The sequence below is a fragment of the Macaca mulatta genome, chromosome 11 (genome assembly GCF_049350105.2).
Source record: "Macaca mulatta isolate MMU2019108-1 chromosome 11, T2T-MMU8v2.0, whole genome shotgun sequence".
NCBI lineage: Eukaryota > Metazoa > Chordata > Mammalia > Primates > Cercopithecidae > Macaca > Macaca mulatta.
Genome location: NC_133416.1, coordinates 51,512,336 through 51,538,188, shown reverse-complemented (window position 1 = coordinate 51,538,188; position 25,853 = coordinate 51,512,336). Strand labels below are relative to the sequence as shown.

The 25,853-nt window shown below is 35.4% G+C and overlaps 1 protein-coding gene across 3 annotated transcripts in view; it reads left to right on the top strand.

Annotated features, from left to right (window-relative positions):
• Positions 1-22,862, top strand: part of NELL2 (neural EGFL like 2) — a 371,218-nt gene extending 348,356 nt beyond the window's left edge. For 2 of the 3 annotated variants that reach the window (XM_015151473.3, XM_015151472.3), the window contains exons 18-21: positions 6,668-6,861; positions 7,983-8,159; positions 9,666-9,890; positions 22,154-22,859. In XM_015151473.3, the coding sequence (XP_015006959.1) occupies positions 6,668-6,861; positions 7,983-8,159; positions 9,666-9,890; positions 22,154-22,204 (647 nt within the window). In that variant the 3' untranslated portion in view covers positions 22,205-22,859. 3 annotated transcript variants of the gene reach the window in all.
• The last annotated feature ends 2,991 nt before the right edge of the window (positions 22,863-25,853 follow it).

The window sequence follows — 25,853 nt, the reverse complement described above, 5'->3', positions numbered from 1 at the left end:
CATTACTACCTTTTGCCTGAACCACTATAACAGCCTCCAAACTGGTCTTCCTACTTCCATGCCCAATTCCCCTAGAGTCTTTTTTTTTTTTTTAATAACATTCAGAGTGATTCTTCTAAAACTGAAGTTAGATCATGTTACTCCTCTGTTCACACTCCTGGAGCCTCTCCACCCCTCTCAAAGCAATATGCAAACCCTGACCATGGTTGACAAGGGCTCACATGATATGCATCCTTGGCTTTCTTGCCATTTCTAAAATATACAAAACAGATTTATTTGCATGTACTGTCCCTTTATGTGGAATGCCCTTCCCCTAGATCTTTGCAAGGTTCTTCTTTCATTTAATTCAAATTTCTTCTCAAATGGTTTCCTGGACAACTAATTTAAAATAGTCTCCCACCTCTGACACTCTATTCACTTACCCTGCTTCACTTTTTTTTGATAGAAATTATAAACTCACCTGAAATTATAGTATGTATTTATGTGTTTACTTTCTTATTATCTGCTTTAGAATGTAAGCTTCAAAGGTCATAGTTTGTGTTTGCTTGTCAGCTATCATATCTCCAATGCCTAGAACAGTGTCTGACACATAGTAGATGATACATTTATTTGGCCAATGAAAAGATTGAGATAAATAATAGACAGCTAATCTCTTCATTAGAAATGCATTAGGCACATAACCTATGTTGGAATGTAGATATTAGTATGACAGATAGTGGATATATATATATATAGTTAAAAGTAGATATATAATAATGATCAGGATAAAACATAATTAATGCATTCATGAGTGTTCAGCCCAGGAAGTAACAAGGATAATTAAACTAAACATCAACATAACACATTATAAATATGAAGACAGCAAAGTAGAGGATTTGTCTTCATAGAAAAGGCCTTTCAAGGAAACCCACAAACATAGGAGCAGTGAAAAATCTTTTTTAAAAAAACAAAAACAAAAACACTATTCTGGAAAGATGATTCTACCATTATCTACCAATAAAATTATTATAAAGATTATCAGAAAAACCTACTATTCTGTCAGAGGACAACATGCTCTGAAGGATTCTTTTTTTTTTTTTTTTTTTTAATATGAGACAGAATCTCACTCTGTCGCCCAGGCTGGAGTGCAGTGGTATGATCTCGGCTCACTGCAAGCTCCGCCTCCCAGGTTCACGCCATTCTCCTGTCTCAGCCTGCCGAGTAGCTGGGTTTACAGGTGCCCGCCACCACGCCCGGCTAAATTTTTTTGTACTTTTAATGGAGGCGGGGTTTTGACGTGTTAGCCAGGATAGTCTTGATCTCCTGACCTCGTGATCTGCCCGCCTCGGCCTCCCAAAGTGCTGGGATTACAGGCGTGAACCAGCGTGCCCGGCCTGAAGAATTTTTTTAAAAGAACACATCTGAGTTATTTATATGTGTGTGTGTGTGTGTGTGTGTGTGTGTGTGTATTTTATTATTATTATACTTTAAGTTCTAGGGTACATGTGCACAACGTGCAGGCTTGTTACATATGTATACATGTGCCATGTTGGTGTGCTGTACCCATTAACTCGTCATTTACATTAGGTATATCTCCTAATGCTATCCCTACCCCCCTACCCCCACTCCATGACAAGCCTTGGTGTGTGATGTTCCCCTTCCTGTGTCCAAGTGTTTTCACTGTTCAATTCCCGCCTATGAGTGAGAACATGCGGAGTTTAGTTTTTTGTCTTTGTGACAGTTTGCTGAGAATAATGTTTTCCAGCTTCATCCATGTCCCTACAAAGGACACAAACTCATCCTTTTTGATGGCTGCATAGTATTCCATGGTGTATATGTGCCACATTTTCTTAATCCAGTCTATCACTGATGGACATTTGGGTTGGTTCCAAGTCTTTGCTATTGTGAATAGTGCCGCAATAAACATACGTGTGCATGTGTCTTTATAGCAGCATGATTTATAATCCTTTGGGTATATACCCGGTAATGGGATGGCTGGGTCAAATGGTACATCTAGTTCTAGATCCTTGAGGAATCGCCACACTGTCTTCCACAATAGTTGAGCTAGTTTACAGTCCCACCAACAGTGTAAAAGTGTTCCTATTTCTCCACATGCTCTCCAGCACCTGTTGTTTCCTGACATTTTAATAATCGTCGTTCTAACTGGTGTGAGATGGTATCTCATTGTGGTTTTGATTTGCCTTTCTCTGATGGCCAGTGATGATGAGCATTTTTTCCTGTGTCTGTTGGCTGCATAAATGTCTTCTTTTGAGAAGTGTCTGTTCATATCCTTTGCCCACTTTTTGATAGGGTTGTTTTTTTCTCATAAATCTGTTTAAGTTCTTTGTAGATTCTGGATATTAGCCCTTGTCAGATGAATAGATATATTTTTATAAAAAGATTAAAAAAAAACTTCTAAACATTCTCCATTTAGTGCAATTTCTGTGATTTGTAGAATTGTAATATTAGTATTTAGAAGGATTCCATTTTAAGAATATGATTATATCAGAGAAGGTGCTATTTTTTTGTTGCTGGGGGGAAGAAAGTAGACAAAGCTACAGTGGTAGCTTTACAGTTACTCTGAAGTGTAAGACTCATACTTGAAGGGCATGAATAAATAACTTCACTGTGTCACTACTTTTTAGGTTACAGTTGTGTGAGCTACAACATACATGTTTATAAGCTGCATTCAGACAAATTGTTTGATGTTTTGCTCATCCATTTATCTCAGAGATTTAGACATTTCATCCTGAGGTAACATGCCAGAGTCCCATTTTCCTTATCCATCCCCTATTTCCACTGTGCCTAAAACCTTGTCTCTCTCTGAGACACCGTCCAGTATCTTTTTTCGCATAAATATCTTATATTTCTGCCAACATTTCCCATTATTGCTGTAATTTCTGGACAATCTTTAAGTTTGGTGAAGTTTTTTGAACTTTTGATACCAAAAAAATGAAGTTTACATGATAGTATTTTAAATAGTCTGTTCAAGCCCAACGCTGTGATTGAGAAAAGCACTTGATTTTGAGAAGAAATATAAATGTCATGCTGTGAAGGAACAAAGAGAAATTATTTGCTCTTTGGTATCAAGGAAGGCTTCTCAGAGTACCTAGTATTTGCTTTAGGACTTTGCTAAGTATGATGAGATTATTGCCAAGTCGAGATAGGGAAAATGACTGCAAACAAGAAGTAGCTCTAAATACTCTAAGTACTACAAAGTTTGAACCTGAGTAGAAGGACTCTTTTTGAGAAAGGAGATGATGAAAGTAATCTGCATCAAATCCACATTTTGGCCCAATTCTATTTTCTGAGCCCCAGACACACATATCCAACTACTTACTGAGCAGCTCGAGCAGCTCTGCTTGGAAGCCCAGAGGAAGTGCAATTCAGCCAGTCCTAAACTGAACATGTCTGCCTTTATCTCTCCCCGCTCTTCTGTTCCACAGCAAAATCTTGCTCTTCTTTCCATAAATAGCATCAGCCATATTTTCCATGCTAGAGATCTAAACATCATTCTTGATCTCTCTTTCTTTCTAATCTTGAAAGCCAACAAATCACTATGTTGTGTTAATTCTCTCTGTTGTCTCTTTCTATGCGTCCCCACTGCTGTAACTCAGTGTGGCATGGTACTTAAGAGCACAGACTTAGAGCATGATTGCTTCAGTTCCCATCTGGGCCTACTGGCTGTGTGGCTGTGTCACCTTGGGCAAGTTATGTAACAGTATTATGTCTCAATTTCCTGATTTATAAAGAGAGAATCATAATTTAATTATATCTTCGACGGTGGTTGTGAAGATTAAATAAATCATTATATGAAAAGTTATCAGAGTCTGGTACATACCAACCACTATGAGACTCTGCTTTTATTGTATGATCATCTTTTGCCTGGACTATGGAAACAGTCTATTAACTGGTCTCCTGGCTCCAAGTTCTAATCCATTCAAATCTCTTTTCCAAAATGAACCCAAAGGAACCTGTCTAAAATGAAAATCAGATTGTGATTTTTTTTTATTTTGCGTTTCTCTAAAATGACATTTTATTGGCTTTATGAAAAAGTTCAACTTTCTTAACATGACCTTTCCTTGGACCCTGAGTAGCCTTCAGCTACATGCTATTTACTCTGCTCTCTCACTGAACATTCCAGTCTACCAGCACTTCTGTTTCTCCAGCACATCTTGATAGCTCTAGACGTTGGGCCTTTAAGCACACTCTTGCCTCAAAAGCACTCTAGACTACTGTTTACCTACTCTTTGCATGGCTAAATATTAATCATAGTATAATCGCCATACCTAGAGAATGTATAGACAAAAAAGATCCAGAAGAGCTACCAGTGTGGTAGGAAGCAAGTAGGGAAAATTTATCAAGAAGAGGGAGAAAGTTTCGTCAAGTGCTCTGCTAGACCAAGTTACATGAAAACTGACACTGACAAATGGATTTAGCAACCTTATTTCTTCAATAATCACTCACTAAAGGAGTTATCTATATTTTTAAAGTTGGAATTTGTATATGCCATGATAGGTATACCGTGATAGGTTTTTCAAAGTAGAATACACACCTTGTATGGATAGTTAATTTGGGAATCTTGTTATAACCAAGCTATGTGTAAAAATGGGTTCCGAAATTCTCTACCACCAGTTAATTGGGAAAAGTTTCTGCATTGTCAGAGTCAGTGTAGATAATAAGCAGAAAAAACAAGCTGAGTTCAAACTTACTCAAACTCCTTGGATAGCAAGAGATTGTAGTTAGTCCATTATGATGCATGTGCCCACACATTTTTTCCAGGTATAACAAGTACATGCCAACCATTGTTATGAGCAACTTTTTACTCTATTTCTTTATTATAGATGTGCTTTATTTAAGTATACATATTCATCTTGTGCCTGGACATCTCTTCTTTGTCCCATGCAGCAACCCTGTGGAATCTTTCTGCCTATAAGGGGGAAAAAAGTATTATCTGATAACCCAGCTTTTATTTTAAAGTGTCAAGCAAAATAAAATGATTGCAAAAATTCAGCCATTGCCATTCATGGAATAATGTCCTTATAGTAGACTGTAAAAAAGCTATGTAGTAAGGATGTCTGTAGCGCTTGTTGTCAAAGAGACCAAATAACTATGGTTTGTTTATGTTTTTCTGGCTAATTATAATTCTTAATTCTAGAAATATTTAATGGGAGACAAGTATCAACTCACCGGATGTACCATATCATTCCAAATTGACCAAATATAAAACTAGCTAATAAAATTTAATTTTTATTACGAAGAGAAAAATTTTCTCTAATCTGAAAAAATACACATTAACCATAGTACTTAATTTTTAAAAAATATATTCTCATCCTGGCTAACAGTTTTCTTTCTAATCATAGTCTACAATAATAAGTAATATTATCCCTAACAAATCAAGCTTAATAAAGCTCTATAATCACTTTTTCAGCTATTGATCCAATTCATTAGTTTTGTTGAAATGGGAACTAATAAAAATCAAGGCAAACAGAAAAAAAATGTCCTGTGGCTTACTTTCAGGAATACATATGTGGCAGAATTTAAGTATATAAGAAGTTTAAAATTGCCAAATTTTAACTAGTCCAAGTCTTCAGTTAATGTTGAAGTCGAATCATTTGATAAAGATATTTCCTAAACCTTATTTTTAAAATCTTCAAGGAGAATCAGTATACAGCGCCCTAGTTAAAAGCTATACATTCCATCTTGTCTCTAACCCACTTCTGCCATGATTTAATTCTTTCTTTCTTGACCTTTACTCAGAGGAAACTGATGAAATGGTAAATAACTGCTTATTGCCATTCATACCACGTCTCTGAAATGTATTTTGGCTTGTGGCCTTTAAATTACGGGGGTAAATAAAAGTGAATCCCATCTCCTCTTGTGGACCTGATCTGTGGGTCACGATATGTTTGCTTTTTCATCTGTATGAAAATGCTTTAGGCTGTAATGGCCATGAAATAGGTGATGTCAGGTGAAGTATGGGCAATTGCCAACTGAGTCAGGCGGGGGACAAAATGATAATCTGAAATGGAAAAGTTAAGAAGTAGTGGATTCTTTGTGAGAGAGATGGTAATTGCTGATGATTATTTACCCTTCCGTGGTTGAGAGTCAAAGTCTAAGGACCATATGAAAATACCTGGAATGCAAGGGAAGATCACCTAGGCAGAACAATGGAAAGAGCTTCATGGAGGGGGGCAGGTGCAGCTGCGAGAATAAGGTTTGATATTGCATAAAATGCTGCAGGGATCTCATGACATTTCATCTCCCACTAAGAAGGGATTTTTCTGTAATCACCAGTTTAACACTGGGGATGATATCCCCATTAAAGTATCATAGGCACTTTTAGAATTTCCACTGTTGAACTGTTTTTATTTGGTAAATTGAGTCATATTCTTACTCTCAAAAATATAAATGTTTCATAAAGCCTAATGGTATTTACATAGATATAAAAGTTGAAATTCTAGCCAAGGTTACCCGATTTTAAAAATCAAACATGATAATATTTTCCTGTGAAATCCCCAGATCATTAACATTGCTTTAGTCAACATTTAATCACAAATGCAAGCCAGTAAGATGAAAATTAATTTACAGTTGAATACTTTATGTCAGGAGACAACTGACCTGATTGCAGTTGTTTGAAACTGCACATATTCTAAGCACATTGCATGCCGTTTTTTCTTGTCTATAGATATTGATGAGTGTGGGACCGGGAGGCACAGCTGTGCCAATGATACCATTTGCTTCAATTTGGATGGCGGATATGATTGTCGATGTCCTCATGGAAAGAACTGCACAGGGGACTGCATCCATGATGGAAAAGTTAAGCACAATGGTCAGATTTGGGTTTTGGAAAACGACAGGTGCTCTGTGTGCTCATGTCAGGTTGGTATAAATAAAAAACTTTAATCAATTTTATTCAGTTGTAATTTGCCTATGTTTTAAGTGTGTATATGGTTTGATGGGTTTTGACAATGTGTACATCCACTTAACTACCAGCACAATTAATATAACAGAACATTTCCAGTAGCCCAAATGTTGCCTATGTTCTTTCCTAGTTAGTCCCACAACCCTAGATCTAGGCAAAAATTGCATCCAGTCCCTATTGATTAAATTTGTATTTTCTAGAGCCTCATATAAATAGAGTTATATAGTACATACTATATTGTGTCTGGCTTCTTTCTCTCAACATTATGTTTTTGAGATTCATTCATATTGTTACATATATCTGTAATCCATTTCTTTTTAATGCTGAATATTATTTCATTGTATGGATATACCAATGTATTTATCTATCCACATGTTGATAAAATTTTATTACTAACCGTGCTAATTTTTTCCTAGTCACAATATCATGTTTGAATGACTGCACAAATAAAGTCAGAATGAACATGCTATGATGCAAGAGTGAAAAATATTTATTTGGTCTATATTTCAGTTTTAGATAGGTATTCTGTTATGTGTACCTAGTTATAATGAATGCTCAAATTATTTTCAGATGAATAATATTATGTACCAAAAACTCAGCTGTCATAAAAGAAATTGATAACAGTTTATACAAAAACATAGGTGTTAAATACTCCAGAAATTTAGTAATATGTATTTTATTAACTATGAAATGTTAAAACACATGCCCTCAAACAAAACAAAATTTAGTTAGTATGCAACTTACCATACTAATATACAAATATATACTTACATATAAATGAAGACATTTATATACACAGTGGTTATCATTTTATGCTGGTCATTTCTGAAAAAAAAAATTTCTGGTCATTTGAGGAGTAGTATGTGGAAAGGAAATTGAAAATCCCCCGGCTTAGGTAATTTCTTTGTGTTAGCTAAAAAACAGAAATGTTAAAGAAAATTTGTTATATTGGATAAGCAGTGTGAATTATTTCAACTTCCAAGTCACCATCTGAAATATATGTGTGTGTGTGTGTGTATGTGTTATTGTATTGAGCAATGGAGGTTTTTGGTAACTGCTTTTTTTCTTTTTCATACAGAATGGATTCGTTATGTGTCGACGGATGGTCTGTGACTGTGAGAATCCGACAGTTGATCTTTTTTGCTGCCCTGAATGTGACCCAAGGCTTAGTAGTCAGTGCCTCCATCAAAATGGGGAAACTTTGTACAACAGTGGTGACACCTGGGTCCAGAATTGTCAACAGTGCCGCTGCTTGGTAAATTTAACTACGTGAAGTGGAAAGAAAATTTAGGCCCAGAATCTAAATAGGGAACAAACCTTGCCCTCCCCATTTGCCAATACCTAGCACCAGGCCACAGTGTTGACAGTTATAAAAAGTGAGCCTGGTTAGGATGATGAGGTGATAGTTACACGATCACAACCCAAGAAGGAATATTCTGAGGTAGATGTGGCACAAGGTGTTGAATAGTCTTTCACTGACAGTAATGTCTCTTTCAGAAGTATCTCCATAGCTCAAAAGAAGAAAAGACTCTCTTAGCTTCCCCATTCCTATCCAGTTTAGGCTAACTTAAAGACAATTATTGATAGAATAATGGCATTCATGAAAAAAAATATTCTTTTTCCAAGTAGAACTTTTGTTAACCCATTTATATCAGCCATGTTTAGACTTAAAAAACAAAACAACCCCCCCCCCACAACCAAAACCGTTTATTTCCTTCTAAAGATTGTTATTTTCAATGCTTCTAGTGGGCACCTTGTTTTGCAGGTAATATGGATATGCAATAAATATATATTAGAATTGAATTTCTCTATATATTTATAAAACTTTTACTAGAAACAATAAGTAAGAAGAAAGTAATGATTTGTTAAAGCCTTTTTTCAGTTGAATGAATTTGTTTCTTTCTAGTGGTGTAAATGAAAAGGAAAATTGGTCTATGTGTCTTTATAGCGGAAACTTTCACAGAAGATGCTACTTTTAAAGTTATGGCCTGTTTCTTTCTATTTGTGTGAGGTTATTTTTAAGGCAAAGCTTTTTTGTTCCTTCCTTTTTATACTTTCAACCCAAAAATCAATGGAAAGACCAAGGTCAGTTTCTGTGCCTGAAGGCTGCTTTCATCTCCCAAACCATGAGATTCAGAATTATGAAGAAAATAGGAAACAGGTGGGAACTACATTTTTAAAAAGATCCAATTCACACTATTTTCCTGTGTGGAATTAAAAAGGAGTGAAATCAATTCCTAGGGTTTTTTTTTTTCAAAGTTTCTACACTGAAAAATATATAAATGAACAAAGAAAAACCATCATATTCCCTTCATATTTTAGTTTATTTTCTTTTAAATGAACAAAACATTCTTTATGCATAAAGGAATGAATAACAGCTTAGAAAAAATAGCGAAAGAACGAAAAAGGTATCACATGGGCAAATACGTTAAATAAAAACCTCTCTCCTTTGTCATGGGAAAGATAGGGGCATGCACATTTTATTGTTTTAAGATAAGTGATTTTTGCTTTTGTTTTATTGGTGTTATTTAAATCCTGAAGATTGTTTCAAAATCAAGCTGCAATACAGAACTCATCATTCTGATAGGGCTTTTGTATTAATATATTCCCTGAAAGATTCATGAGCTTTGTAGATCTAAGTTTAAATATCAGTCAAATAAATTGAGTATTCAGTAAACCCTGTGCTCATCTGCTTTTTCCTGGCCTCCCTCCATTTCCTCCTCCCTCTCCCTCTGCCCTTGCACATCTGTTTTCCTTATAGCAAGGGGAAGTTGATTGTTGGCCCCTGCCTTGCCCAGATGTGGAATGTGAATTCAGTATTCTCCCAGAGAATGAGTGCTGCCCGCGCTGTGTCACAGACCCTTGCCAGGCCGACACCATCCGCAATGACATCACCAAGACTTGCCTGGACGAGATGAATGTGGTTCGCTTCACCGGGTCCTCTTGGATCAAACATGGCACTGAGTGTACTCTCTGCCAGTGCAAGGTAAACCCCATTACATTTAAATAGTGAGCACTTTGCCAGCTGCACCCAGGGCTCATAGATAATAATGTGCTCGACCTGACAATGGGAAGGTTTTTTTTTTCTGTTTATTTTTCAAACATAGATGGGAGGAATGCCACTCAGCTCTATTAGTTCCAAGGCTGTCATGAGCATCCCTCTGATGTATATTCAAGGACAGTGCATGGACTGAAACCAGAATGATCCGTTATTTATATCACCAGAATAGAAACAAGCTACTTAAATTGTCCTAAGTATCTAACTGTACACATCTTTTTAAAAAGCTGAAACAACAAACCTCATGTTTCTTCTTTCATGATAGGAGACAATATTGTTTTATTGATTTTTAGCTGGTTCTTTTACAAGGTCCGTAAGATACATAAGCAAAGTAGATTTATTACATTTTCCAAGGTGGAAATCAATGTGGCAAAGATGGGCGTATTTCTTGGTTCGTTATGATCAGTTGCATTGAGTTGAAAAATTTAAGATCTGTTTTTTACCATATTTTATTCATACAGTTGGAGAAAAACCATTAGAAAGCTCTTTCTCCTTATTCTCATTGGAAAATAGAGCTTTGTGCCTTTTGCTTCAATGAGAGCACAAATACAATGAATGTAGGCAGAGTATATAGAGTTTGTAGATTAGTGACAATGTTGGAAGCATTCTAATTTGATTATTATTTCTATATAAATTTAATCTTGTGGCCATTATGCTTTATAGTCATAATTTTGTAATTAACATTGAAACTAAATAAATAACCTGAAGGCTTCACAGTAACAACCAAATAGCAGACGTGTCAGATTTTTCTCAGCATAACATAGCCAGATATCTGTAACTGCTCTGATTTTTTTAAGTGAGCATTTCCATTTTGTAATTTTTATCCTACGGAGCAATTTAATTCAGATTCACTTATTACAAATTCTTACCAGAGTAGGTTGGAGTAACAGGACAAAGAAATATAAAATGCTTTAAGCTTTGAGATGCCATTTTTATCTATTTCAAGCTCAAATTTCTAGTTCTTTCAATCAAAGCAATTTGTCAATCAAGCAAAGCTTTTTGAGTGAACATTTACTGCTGTTTTTATGAAATGCATTAGCAAATTTAAAAGTTACTATTACTAAAAGTTACTAAGAATGTATATGCAATGTTCCTTTAATATATATTTAATATGTGTATATTCAATAGTGCATATCTCGAAACTTAGCACTAATGACTAACAGGGAAATACTTTCTGATATTTAATTACCAAATAGAGTTGAGTCCTCTTACACCCTTAATCTTTCTGTGAGATTATTCTTCTGAGCAATAGTGACAAAAATATATATTGAGTGATGAACAAAAATGAAATATAGCACCGAAGTTATTCACAGTAAGAAAAATGCATATAGTAATAAGCAGGAAAACAATGCAGACTGTTTTCTGGGGTAAAGAATTTGAATGAGCTTGTCATTCACTGCCTTATAAACAACTACTATAATCTCTCAGCTCTTGATAGGAATATATTCCAGAAAGTGTATTTTGATATTAAAGTCATTTCTTCCTGTCAGATAAGTACTGGTTTGCAGAAGTTAGTATTAGATACTATTTTCTTTATCTCTTATATGAGATATGAGTCATAAAATATGCTCAGTTTTGTCAAATTTATCTCAAATACTAATTTTATTACATTTATTTTGTGTTATTTTGAAAATAAAGTTTATGCAAAACAGGCTTCAGATATTGCCTTAGAGGTAAGCATTCTTCACAATTTAGTGCTTTGAAAGCACTATTTTATTTATTACATCTCCATTCTACTCCCCTCTGAGTTATTTGTTTTTAATTGATAAATACACACTGTGTGGGGCATTGTGCTGGTACCAGGTATATAATGATAAGCAAAACCAGACAGAGTCAGCCCTGGGAGTTATTCTCTATCAGCTTATTATCTGGTACTCTGTTGTTCAATATGCTAGTCAGTAGCCACATGTGGCTATTTAAATTTTAATTAAAATTAAATAATATGAAAAATTTAATTTCTTAGTTACACTAGCCACATTTCAATTGCACAATAGCCACATATGGCTACTGGCTGTCATATTAGTTAGCACACTGTGTTAGGCCGTTCTTGCTTAGATGTAAAGAAATACTTGAGACTGGGTAATTTACAAAGAAAAGGGGTTTAATGAGCTTACAGTTCTGCAGGCTGTATGGGAAACAGTACCAGGGTCTGCTTCGGGGGAGGCCTCAGGAAGCTTCTACTCATGTGGAAGGCGAAGCAGCAGTGGGCACTTCACATGGCAGGAGTGGGAACGAGAGAGAGAGAGAAAGTTGGTGGGTAGGTGCCACACATTTTAAAATGACCAGATCTCGTGAGAACTCACTATGGTGAGAACAGCACCTAGGGGATAATGCTAAGCCATTCAAGAGAAATCTGCCCTTATGTTCCAAACACCTCCCACCAGGCCCCACCTCCAGGATTAGGGATTACAATTCAATATGAGATTTGCATGGGGACAAATATCCAAACTATATCACACACACAGAAAACATTTCTGTTATCACAAAATGTTTTCTTGGACAGGCCTGGTCTAGTGGTCAAGAATGTAGTCTCTGGAATCAGGCTGCCTGGATTCAAAGCCTGTTCAACCTCACTAACTATGTGACCTCAGGGGACATTCATTAATCTGTCTGTAGCTCAGTTTGCTGTCCTTAAAAATGGGAAAAATAATAGTGCCTACTTGGGAATTGTAATAGTGCCTACTTGAGAGGGTTACTCTAAGAATTAAGTGACATGATCCACGCAAAAATTTCATACAGTGCTCAACACATAGTAAGCACTCAATAAATGTTGGCTGAGGAGTAACTCCTCAGTAAATGAGATCTAAGAATTAGGAGCTAGTTGGGTAGAAAAGGATAAGTTTTCTTTTCTCTTTTTAAAGGTGTCTTCAAATTTAATTTTCTTAGGTTAAAGGAAAAAAGCTTTCTCCACTCAAAAGTTAAACTCTTGAGTCAAAAATGAATTCAGAAGTTCTCCTTTTCAAAATCTTCTAGAGAAGCACACTTTGGTTAGAACACTTTGAGCTTCAAACAACAAAGAGGGAGGTATCCAATTGAGAAATAAGGAGGAAGAAGGGGTTAGGGAGTCCTTTCCTTTAACAGACAATCACTGAGCAGGAAACTGAAAATCAGAAACCAGGGAGCTACTTTAACTCCTAGGGAGACTCTAGATACAATGCTACAGTTATTGAGGTATGGAAGAAATTGGAGTTTTGTAAAGCGATCAAGATCCTCACTTCCTAAATGTTGCCTTCATCTATCAAAAGCTACAAACCTGAAGTTGTGCCAGTGGACCTCTGTTCTACATTAGAATAGATAACTAGATCTATGGAAAAAATACCTATAAATGGGCAATATTATAATAAAGCTTTTGATATATGATCAGGACTTTGCAAATCAATGGAGGAAAAAAATTATTTCACAAATAATGGAATGACAAAATAACAATTTGAGGGAAATAACACGCAGTTATAAAAATTATGTTACATATCAAAACAAATTCCACATGGAAAAAGTGTTAAGTATTAAAATAAATTAAAATAAAGAAAATATAATTAAATATTTATCAAAATTCTAGAAGGAGATACTTTTTAAAATTTATCAATGATAAAATATAACTGAAAGAAAAGATTAGTGCTTCTATAGATACATAAAATTAGCAAAAAAAAAAAAAAAAAAAAAAAAAAAACAAAGTCACAACTACAGACTGAAAAAATAGCTTCAGCAGCCGGGCGCGGTGGCTCAAGCCTGTAATCCCAGCACTTTGGGAGGCTGAGACGGGCGGATCACGAGGTCAGGAGATCGAGACCATCCTGGTTAATATGGTGAAACCCCGTCTCTACTAAAAAATACAAAAAACTAGCCGGGCGAGGTGGCGGGCGCCTGTAGTCCCAGCTACTCAGGAGGCTGAGGCAGGAGAGTGGCGTATACCCGGGAGGCGGAGCTTGCAGGGAGGCGGAGCTTGCAGTGAGCCGAGATCCGGCCACTGCACTCCAGCCTGGGCGACAGAGCGAGACTCCGTCTCAAAAAAAAAAAAAAAAAGCTTCAGCAGATTTGGTTTATGTGTTAGATTAAAAACATAAACATTAATAAGAAAAGTACTTCCTGCTGGGTGCAGTGGCTCATACCTATAATCCCAACTGCTCAGAAGGCCCACTTGAGCTTAGGCGTTCAAGGCTGCAGTGAGCCATGTTCATGCCACTGCACTCTAGCTTGGGTGACAAAGTAAGACCTTGCCCCTAAAGCTTTTTTAAACAGCAATTATTTCCCCCATAAATAAATCTGCAAAGGATAAACAACTCACTAAAAAAGTACACCTACTAAAATAAAAGAGGAAATCATTGAGCCTTTAAATAATTGAACCTTAATTGTAAACTAAAATTATAAATAATTATTTTCATATACTATAGTAAAAAAGTTTCTCATAATAATTTCTAATGCTGACAGAGATATACTGGAATTATTATTTTTGTGCACTGTTAATATCATTAAAAAATACACAATGCAACACACTATCCCCACCCCCCATACACACACACAAATATATTGTTCTCTTTAATCCCAGGTCTGAGAATCTAACCTAAAGAAATAAAGTATAAAACAAGCTATATACATGCCAATATACATCTCAACATTGTAATACAGAATTAAGGAAGAAACTAAAATATCCAACAATAGAACAGTTAAATAAATTATAGTAACTTTGTGTACAATGCAATTGTATGATATGTTATACTTATATAATATATTCTAATTATGTATTAGAAGATTATATGTTATTATTCAGCTGTTGAAGTGATCACAATGCTTATAATAAAAATTAAGATAAAAATATTATGTATAATTACATATTCACTTTAACTACAAAAAGTTTGAAAATAAAGGAAATGGATTCCTTTAAAACATACTGAAATACTGACAGTAATAGGATTAAAAAAAATAAGTGTAGCTGAAAATTAAAAGTTGACTGTCTTCTAACCTTGATTCTCAAAGGTTAGCTTGAAGAGTGGCAAGGACTTCTTTAACAATAAATATAGCCAAAAATAGCAAGGTCTTAAGGAAACTTATTTTACTGTGTCACTATATAAAAATAATTATTTTATGAGTTTTGATAGTAGGTGCTTATTATTCCTAGTAGTCAGACTGAGTTTCAGTGAGTCAGTTTTATTTTCATTGTTATCAAGGTAATATTTATTATAGTGAAATTCACAGTTAAGTATATAGTTTGATGAGTTTGATAAATCAAAATACAGAATATATCCAACAGAATATATCCAACATTCTAGAGAGCACCTTTGGATCCCCTTTCAGTAACACCTACTTTCAGTAGGCAACTTTAATTTTATTTCTTTATAATAAATTCATTTTGCCTTTATAAAATGTCATATAAATTGAATTACACAGTTTGTACTAATTTATGTCTTCTGTGAATTGACCATTTTATTGCTACGTAATGTCCCTCCTTATCTCTAGCAAGGCTTCTTGACTTGAAATTAATTTTGTCTGATATTTATTTAGCCACACAGTATATTGTTTTGTTCATCTACTTCTAATCTATCAACAGTTTTATATTTAAAGTGTATTTTTAATAGATAATGTATTGTTCTTATTTTTCACCCAGTGTGAAAATCTGTTATTAAAGTGTTTTGTTTATTTACATTTAATGTAATTTGTGACACTGATGGATTTAGGACTACTATTTTGTCATTTGTTTTCTATTTGTCCCATCTATATTTTATACACCTATTTATCCATTCCTGCCTTCTTTTTCTTTAATAACATTTTTATTTTATTTAAATTGTTCTATTGAATTTTAAACTATAACTTTCATATTATTATTTTATTTGTTGTCCTAGGGATTATACTATATATCATTAACTTATTATATTATAATTAGATATAGTGTTATACTACTCATATAAAATATAAGAACTTTGCAACATTATAATTTTATCTGCACAGCTTTTGTGCTAAAACAGTAATATATTTTACAACTCTGTTCACTATTAATCCTACAGTTCCATGTTATTATTTTTGCTTTAGTAAGTCTTATGTATCTTAAAGAAATTAAGAAAAGAAAAATGGTATATTTTATATTTATTCACATGTAGTAATTGCTCCTTTTTCCACAAGGGATATGTGTTCCAAGACTCCAAGTGGATGCCTGAAACCACAATAGTACTGAACCTTATTAAACCCTATATATACTATGTTTTTTATACGTATGTACAGTAAAATTTAATTTACATTAGGTACAGTAAGAGATTGACAACAATAACTAATAATAAAATATAATAATTATACTATAATAAAAATTATGTGAATGTGATCTCTCTCTCTCTCTCTCTCTCTCTCTCTCTCTCTCTCTCTCTTTCTCTCTCAGAATGTTTTATCATACATTTTACTCATTTGTTTGGGCTACAGTTGACCATAGGTAACTGAAACTGTGGAAAGATAAACTGCAGATAAGGGAAGACTACCATATTTACCATTTCTGGTACTCTTCATTTCTTCTTACATATTGGAGTCTCCATCTGGTTACATTCACTTCAGCTTGAGTAACACTCCTTAGCATTTTCCTTATTGCAGGTGTGCTAGTAACAAGTTCTTTCAACTCTTAATTTATCTGAAAATGTCTTTATATTTCAAGAGTATTTTCACTGTATATAGAATTCAGGATTGACAGATTTGTTTCCAGAACTTTAAAGGTGATATTCTATTATTTTCTAGTTTCCATTGTTTCTGATACAGTGATCATTTGTTTTTTTATTCCCTTGTATGCAGTATTTCTTTTTCCCCCCACTTTTTCCTTTCATGATTCTCTATCTTTGTTTTTTAGTAGTTTGACTATGATGCACTTAGGTCTGATCTCTTTTTTTAGTCTTTATTTTCTTTGGTGTTTGCTGGGCTTTTTGAATATCTAAGTTGATGTCATTTCACCAAACTTGAGAAAAGTTGAGCCACTGTTTTTTCACATATTTTGTCTGCCACATCTTTTTCTCTCATAGTTTTCTGAGACACCAGTTAAACATTTGTTTAAATGGTTTAATTATCCTAAAAGTCACTAAAGCTCTATTTTTATTTCAATATTTTTGTCTTTGTTTTATGGACTGGATAATTTCTACTGCTTTGTCTTCAAATTTACTGACTTTTTCTTCTGCCATCTCTAATCTGCTATTAGGTTCATCTAGTGAATCTTTTCCTTTCAGATATTACATTTTTCAGTTCCAGAATTTCCACTTAATTTTTAATAGTTTAATTTCTCTGCCAAGCTTTACTATTTGTTCATTCACTATGACCATATCTTTTTACATTTTTGAGCAAATTTATGATAGATACTTTCCAGTCTGCTAATTACAACATGTGGATCATCTTTGAGTCATTTTCCATTCACTACTTTTTCTCTTCATTAGGAGCCACATTTTCCTGTTTTTCTTCACGTCTATTAATTTTTATAATATATTGGATATGATGGATGATATGTTTTATAGACCATAGGTTCCATTGGCTTCTTGTGAAAACTGTTTCTGTTCTATCAGGTTGTAAATTATTGGCCAATAACCTGGCACTTATTAAAGGTTGGCTTTACACCAGTTAGGAAGGTCTGTTTCAAATTTACCTTTAGTTTTAGCGTGAATCTCTTAATCTGTAGGTATTGTTTTACTCCTAATCATGGCCCTTTTGAGCCTTCAATTGAAAGTTTGAATTGTTTGTTTGGTTTTTTCCTTGTATGTTTTGTTGATGTATAGTGGTTGCACATATTTATGGGGTACAGAGTGATATTTTGATACATATGTACAGTGTGTAATGATCAGGGCAATTAGGGTATTTTTTACCTCAAGAATGTATTACTTCATGTTGGGAACATTCAACAATCCTTTCTTCTAGATTTTTGAACATATACAATGAATTATTATTAATTATATTTATCCTACAGTGTTATAGAACACTAGAACTTATTCCTGCTATCCAGCTGTGTAATTTTGTATCCTTTAACCAACATCTTGCTATCCTCCTCTCCCCTATACTCTTCCTAGCTTCTGATCACCATAATTCTTCTTCTATAAGATGAATTTTTTTAGCTCTAACATATGAGAGAGAACACGTATTATGTATCTTTCTGCACCTGGCTTATTTCACATAATGTCCTCCAAGGCTCATCCATGTTGCTGAAAATGACAAGATTTCAGTCTTCTTATGTCTGGATGGTATTCCATTGTGGATATATGCCACATTTTCTTTGTTCATTCATCTGTTGATAGACATTTAGGTTGATTACATATCTTGGTGATTGTGAATAATGCTGCATGGGGGTTCAGATATATCTTCAATAAACTGATTTTTTTCCTTTCGGTAAAAACCCAGTAGTGAGATTGCTGGATCATGTGTTAGGTCTATTTTAGTTTTTTGAGAAACTTTCATACTGTTTTTTATCATGGCCATACTAATTTACAGTCCCACCAACAGTGCATAAGGGTTCCTGTTTATCTGCATCTTCACCAGCATTTGTAATTTGTTCCTTTTTAATAAAAGCTGTTCTAACTGGAGGGAGATGATAGCTCATTGTGGTTTTGACCTGCATTTCCCTGATGATTAGTGATGTTGAACCTTTTTAATATATGTGTTGGTCATTTGTATGACTTCTTTTCAGCAATTTCTATTCAAATCCTTTGCCCATTTTTAATTGGATTACTTGCAGTATTTTGCGGTTATTTGAGTTCCTTGTACATTCTGGATATGAGTCCCTTGTCAGATGAATAGTTTGCAAATATTTTCTTCCATTCTGCAAGTTGTCTCTTTATTCCGTTGATTGTTTTCTTTACTATGCAGAAGCTTTTTAGTTTGATATAGTCTCATTTATCTATTTTTGTTTTTGTTGCCTGTGCTTTTGTGGTCTCACCCATAAAATATTTTCCCAGACCTGTGTCCTGAAGCATTTGTCTTATGCTTTCTTCTAGTCGTTTTATAGTTGCAGGTATTAATACTACATGTAACTCTTTAATCCATTTTTAGTTGATGTTTTGTAGGTGGTGAGAGATAGAAGTCTAAGGAAAGCTTAAACTGCTTATCAATCCTTTATATCTTTGAAGGACACAGATTTGACGCACTGCTTCAGTGAGCAGCATCTGAAAGCTCTTCTCATATCTTTCAACCTTCAAACTGTGGCTCTCTTGATTTTCTCTTTAGAATCTCTTCTGCAACTCAAAGATCAGCCAAGGATTTGAGAGGAGTTTGTTTACTGATTCACTTCTTCTTTTATAGATATTTCTCCCTCAATTTCCAGTCACTCTGACAACCCCCAAGCTGTCCTCTGACACCTCAGTGAGATTGTGGCTTACTGCTTTCCTTATAGTTATCTCAAGCTGCACAGATTAGGGAGTGCCCTAAGGGGGAATACCAAGTGGAAACAACACTCGCACAGTACTTTTTCCTTCTTTCAAAGATTGAAACTGTTGTAGTGTCTGCCTGATACTCTCCATTACTTTCAATTGTTATTTTTGTATTTTGTTCAGACTTTGTAGTTGTTAATCTGTAGGAGGGTTAGTCTTATATAAGAAACTATGCTATCAGTAAAACTGGAACCCAAGTAGGGTGTTTTATTAGTTGTCCATGCTTCCCTAATTAAGGAGCTGCCATTGATATGGTTTGTAGAATCCTGTTGTAGCAGAACATATCCTTATGGAATAAGCAACACACTCCTGGAAGATTTTAGAAAACAAAGAGTCCCTTCCTAAGACATACTTACGGGTGCAATACTAATGGTTTCTTCCCCCGAGGGTTCTAATGCTAATTGCACATACTCAATGATGGAAGGCTCCAGAAATTCCCTAATTATGTTTCTGCTCCAAAGCCATATAATTTGAGGAGCTGAAATTCCCAGGAACTGGTACACCCATCACTTTATTGGGCCAATGAATTAGGAAAGATCGTGTGACCTGGTTATGGTCAGAAAACCTGTGCCTCTGAGCCAGCACCTCGAAGTGGCCTTTGGCAGACGGGAGAGGCAAAGGTGGTTCCAGCCTGGGGCATCTTGGAGATTCTGGGGCACAGCTGAGTTCTACAAGTCTCATTCAAACAGTTCTGTCTCTAGGAATATGTTAGGGGCTGGAGATATGATGACAAAACTTTAAAATGCCACTAGAGCTCTAAGAAATGGTTGAGTCTGTCACTGTCAGAATATGAACTCAGCTTAATAATAACTTAGAAAAGATGAGAATAAGTTAAATTGATAATATTCTTCTTGGATATATACTGGCTTTTCCCTCATTTGGTGTAATTTAGCAAAGGCTGGAGTATCAAAATCTTTTCAGGTTTCCTCTTATAGAAACAAAGACACTTTCGATTTTTATCATGTTAAAGTATTATGTATTTCAATCATCAAAAGCCAATTTTCTGAGAGAAACTATATAATGGAGGATGTATTTTAGAGTCAGGCTAGCCTGAGTTTTAATCCTAGCTCTACCATGTACTAGCTGTGTGATTTTGTACATGATATTTAAGCTTTCTGGTCTTTAGTTTCTGAATCTAAAACATGTGACTATTAATAGGAATCCCACTGGGAATGCTATGAGGTTGAAATTAGATAATGTATTTTAAATGCCTGACAAAGTGTCTGCCACAGAGTACACACTTAAGGAGTAGAAGGATATTATCACCATCACGGTTTTAAAAACGATATTAACATTATCGTATGAGTTAGCTGGTTGAGAAAAGTAAGAGTGCAGGGAATCAATAGAATAGGACAGAAGATTTTTCTTCTTTGTACAACACTAGGAGTATTGTTGTGACACCTTATATCGAAAACTAATTATGCATATCTGGCCCTTCCCTGCTTATTTATCCTATTTCATCATCACAGTTTTCTTCCCCAACTGAAAATTCTTACCCAAAGCTTTTTTTCAGTTTCTTAACTACACAAAACTCTCCTCATTTCAAAGCCTCTCCTTATGCTGGTTCCTGCACGTTTGGCCACCTTTTCATGCAGTCACCAGGTCTCGGTTTAAATATCACCTCACAGGCCGGGCGCGGTGGCTCAAGCCTGTAATCCCAGCACTTTGGGAGGCCGAGACGGGCGGATCACGAGGTCAGGAGATCGAGACCATCCTGGGTAACACAGTGAAACCCCGTCTCTACTAAAAATACAAAAACTTAGCCGGGCGAGGTGGCAGGCGCCTGTAGTCCCAGCTACTCGGGAGGCTGAGGCAGGAGAATGGCGTGAACCCGGGAGGCGGAGCTTGCAGTGAGCTGAGATCCGGCCACTGCACTCCAGCCTGGGTGACAGAGCGAGACTCCGTCTCAAAAAAATAATAATAATAATAAATAAATAAATATCACCTCACAGAATAGTCTATCCTGGCCACTGACTAAGTAGCTAGTCTTTTATTAATCTCACACCACCACCTAATTTATTTCCTTTTGTCTTAGTCAGTTCAGGCTGCTGTAACAGAATACTGTAGACTGGGTGGCTTAAACAACAGCAGTTCATTCCTCACAATTCTGGAGGCTGAGAAATTCATTTATCACATTCCAAGATCCAGACCCTGGCAGATCTGGTATCTGGCAAGGGCGCACTTCCTGTTTGCAGATGGCCATTTCTCATTGTATCACATGGTAGATAGAGAGAGAGGACGCATGTGTTCTCATTTCTTTATAAGGGCACTGATCCCATTCATGAGCGCTCTACCCTCATTCACTAATTACCTCTCAAAGGCTTTACCTCCTAATACCATCACACTGGGGGGTAGGATTTCAACATGTGGATTGTAAGAGGATACAAATATTTAGTTCACAGCACCTTTTTAGCACTTTTCACAATTTTTGATTGTATGTTGGCTTGGTAATTACTAGTTTTCTCCCTTATAAACTGCAAACCCTGCTCTGTGAGAGTAGTGACCATGTCTGCTTTATTTATTAATATATGTAGTGCTTACATAGACTCAGTACGTATTTTGCAAATAAATAAAAGAACAAATGTGATACAGAGGATGCCAATGGGTAAATAAAGTCAGTTTATGACTTCCCACAAATGCAATGGGCATAATAATTGAGTTGGCAATAGTAGAGTTATGAAAAGTGATTGGGCTATTGAATTTTTAGGAATGCAGAAATAAACTATACAGTTTTATTTGTACGTACCAATCAATAAATGTGATCATTTACTAATGGCTTAAAAATTCATACTCTGTTTTTCTTTCTACTTTTTTTAAATCTAGAATGGCCACATCTGTTGCTCAGTGGATCCACAGTGCCTTCAGGAACTGTGAAGTTAACTGTCTCATGGGAGATTTCTGTTAAAAGAATGTTCTTTCATTAAAAAGACCAAAAAAAGTTAAAACTTAAATTGGGTGATTTGTGGGCAGCTAAATGCAGCTTTGTTAATAGCTGAGTGAACTTTCAATTATGAAATTTGTGGAGCTTGACAAAATCACAAAAGGAAAATTACTGGGGCATAATTAGACCTCAAGTCTGCCTCCACTGTGTCTGACATCACCATGTAGAAGAATGGGCGTGGAATATACACCGTGACATCCTGAACCCTGGATAGAAAGCCTGAGCCCATTGGATCTATGAAAGTCTCTAGCTTCACTGGTGCAGAAAATTTTCCTCTAGATCAGAATCTTCACGAATCAGTTAGGTTCCTCACTGCAAGAAATAAAATGTCAGGCAGTGAATGAATTATATTTTCAGAAGTAAAGCAAAGAAGCTATAACATGTTATGTACAGTACACACTCTGAAAAGAAATCTGAAACAAGTTATTGTAATGATAAAAATAATGCACAGGCATGGTTACTTAATATTTTCTAACAGGAAAAGTCATCCCTATTTCCTTGTTTTACTGCACTTAATATTATTTGGTTGAATTTGTTCAGTATAAGCTCGTTCTTGTGCAAAATTAAATAAATATTTCTCTTACCTTATAACACATGTGAGTCTGAATATCTTGTTTAATATGTACCTCTTTTCTACAGATGATTCACTATAAAAATTGCATTCTAGTTCTGCTGATGATAAACTCCTGTTATGCTATTTCCAAATTGAAAGTTGCTATTTCTAAATTTCCAAATTGAAATGATATGCCTAAGTAAGGGATGTGATGGATAACTTAGTTCTTCCTCTCTAGCTCCTCCATTTCAGCCTTTCCACCCTGCTCTGCATCCTGGGGTGGCTGATCTATACAGACCCTAATAGTGGGTTCCTTTGTCCTCTTGATTCTTGTCTGGTTTCGATTATACTGCAGCAGGAAACACTGCTGGCATATTAGGAAGAGGTAAAGTTTGGATATTTATTCTCCTGGCTCCCTTCCTGCCTGGTCACTGCCATGATTTGGTGTGTCACCTTACTGAAGGCTATATCTCTTGAAAGGTACTCCTCTCTGTCTCACTGCCCGCTCCAGGTTCTGATAACTTCTACTGTTTGCATCTTCTGGCTTAGGGATATTAACAGCTCTGGCTATTCTGTCCTTGGGAGGTAACTGTTCAATCTTATTTTCTCTATTTCTAGTCATATCTTTATAAATGGTCCCTTTGTTATACTCTTTAATTAACCAGCTTGAGTGTGCCATCTGTTTCCTGCCAGGATCCTAACTGATACACATAAGGAGAGGAGTATGTGAGGTTGGGAATGTCTTCAAGAATTGGTCCTTCACGTTTTGATATAAAATTTTTTTAATCTCAAAGTTAAAAGAGATTATGATATTAATTACATGTTAAATTTTTTGATGCACCAGAATCTCAGAGGGGATAAAAGCAAATGTCCTGAAACTCAATAAAGGAAGCTAATCCAATATTGCCCTGTTGTGTTTTACACTAGTGTGAAAAGGAAATACAAGTACTGTCAAATTAATTTTAGAAGCATAGAGCTATTTTTTTTTAATTAAAATGAACACAAGGTGACCACCGCAAGCTACAGAAATGATAAAGTGGCTTTTAACAGTTCACTCACTATTGCTATGGAAACAACCAAGCAAGAGCTGAGTTGAAAGATAATTCAAAAATGTCTTCATACTTTGGCATGGTAATATTTATTGAATGTGTAAAATCAAGTATCTACATTCCTGAATTTATCATAAATGATTTTTCTGTAGCCTTTTTATATTTAATTTAATTCAACAGAGCATAAGATTTATTTTTTTATCAGCTGTATTACAATGGTAAATAGCAATTTAGCTTCCAAGAAGATATCTGTTAATTTGAAGATTTTTCAGGTTATTTTTTTCCTTATATAGCTTTGTGATTTCATATTGGATCCTCCTGAAAAGGTATATTTTACTCATTTTTATGAGGAGAGTAAGAAATTATGTGTGCAGGAAAGTGTGTGTGTGTGTGTGTGTGTGTGTGTGTGTGTGTGTACACCCATATAGATATATATTCGTCATTTAGATATCTTATGTCCTTCTGGAAGGAGAAGCAAGGCTGGAATTTTATATTGCAAATCTTTTTGAAATCTTTGTAGGACTCTGGGTATATTGGTGGCTTGCACATCCTTGGTTTATATAGGCCACTGAGTGAAAGAAAACTCATAGTTAAGAAGAAAAGAAGGAAAAAATAAGACTATGATAATTCAGCGACTGGTAAAGCAATACATATGTTCAGACTGAATTTTTTTTCTTCAAGGTTTATCCCACAAATAGTAGATTCCGCAAGAGAATTCCTGTTTTATGTGCAGACCCTGGGCAAGCAGTAATCAATTGTTTCTTAAGAACTTTGTCCCTTGAAAAAAAGAAGGTTAATGCCCTGTTTCTCACTCTGATGATAATTGGCAGAATGCCGTGGCTGAGTTATGCCAATATTAAGGGAAAGTGAGAACTAAGAAGCACGAATTTAATTTGAGGTGCTTAGCTCCTTTAAGGGCAGGCCTTGGTGAAAATAGTCTTTACTCCATTTTCTTTATTTCCTCTTTTCTGCAAAGATAAAAAAAAAAAATATTTAGCTGTGATTCTTTGGTTTAGTAACCTATATAGTTTATCTCCTTTTTTAAAAGACTGCCGTATTGCTTTTTTAGTTTGCCTTATATAATGGTAAAAAGAATCATGGCATTTGTTCAATTATACTGCAATATCATGGAACCCTTTCATCCTCCCCATAACTTGGTTATCTATAGCCAAAGTTGAAACACCCTGTAAATTGCCTTTACAAAATGAATGGTATATCAAAGCTCTGAAACAGCAGTCAATACTCTTGAGTGTTGGAGTAGCAGAACTTGTTCAGTTGAATAAAACTGAGGTTACATCTACTGAATAAAAGATGAGCTTCAGTTCACTAAGCGTGACCTCATCTATCAAAGCTCCACAATGCTGACTACTTAGGACTTCCTCTGAAGGTCGGCACATCCCACAGATACCTGCATGGTCCAAGTCCTATTGATATAAATAGCTTAAGGATTGACAATACCAACTGTTCTTAAAGAAAGACTTTTTACTTTCTGTTTTTTCAAATGTAGAGTGTTGTAGCTCAACAGTAAATTTATCTCTGAGAGAGTCATGCCAAAAGCATCCCTGAAGACAATAAGTGGATGCTGTGCTCTGTACCCGCTTTGTTCACTGTGGTACCTGGACAGTCCCTGTCTGCAGTCGCTGTTGCAGTGGAGTTGGCTCCTTGTGGTCTTACTGACATTTCATTACTGCACAATTTTCTACCCTAGAATTCAACATTTTCTGTAAAGGACTTGTCACCTCTTTGCAGAATAATTGTCCTTACTTAACAGACCTGCAGGTAGAAAGTCAGGAATTCCTTGGGCTACAGTAGCTCTGGATTGGTGGTGACATAAATAGACAAGGAATAGAACTATTGAAGAACTTTGGAACAGGATAATCTGAGTTGCAGTTTCTTGTATTCTCTCTACTTGCCAGGCTGGGACAACTCCCCTACGTCTTTTGTCTTTGTATTGGTATTAAATAATTGTTCATAGAGATT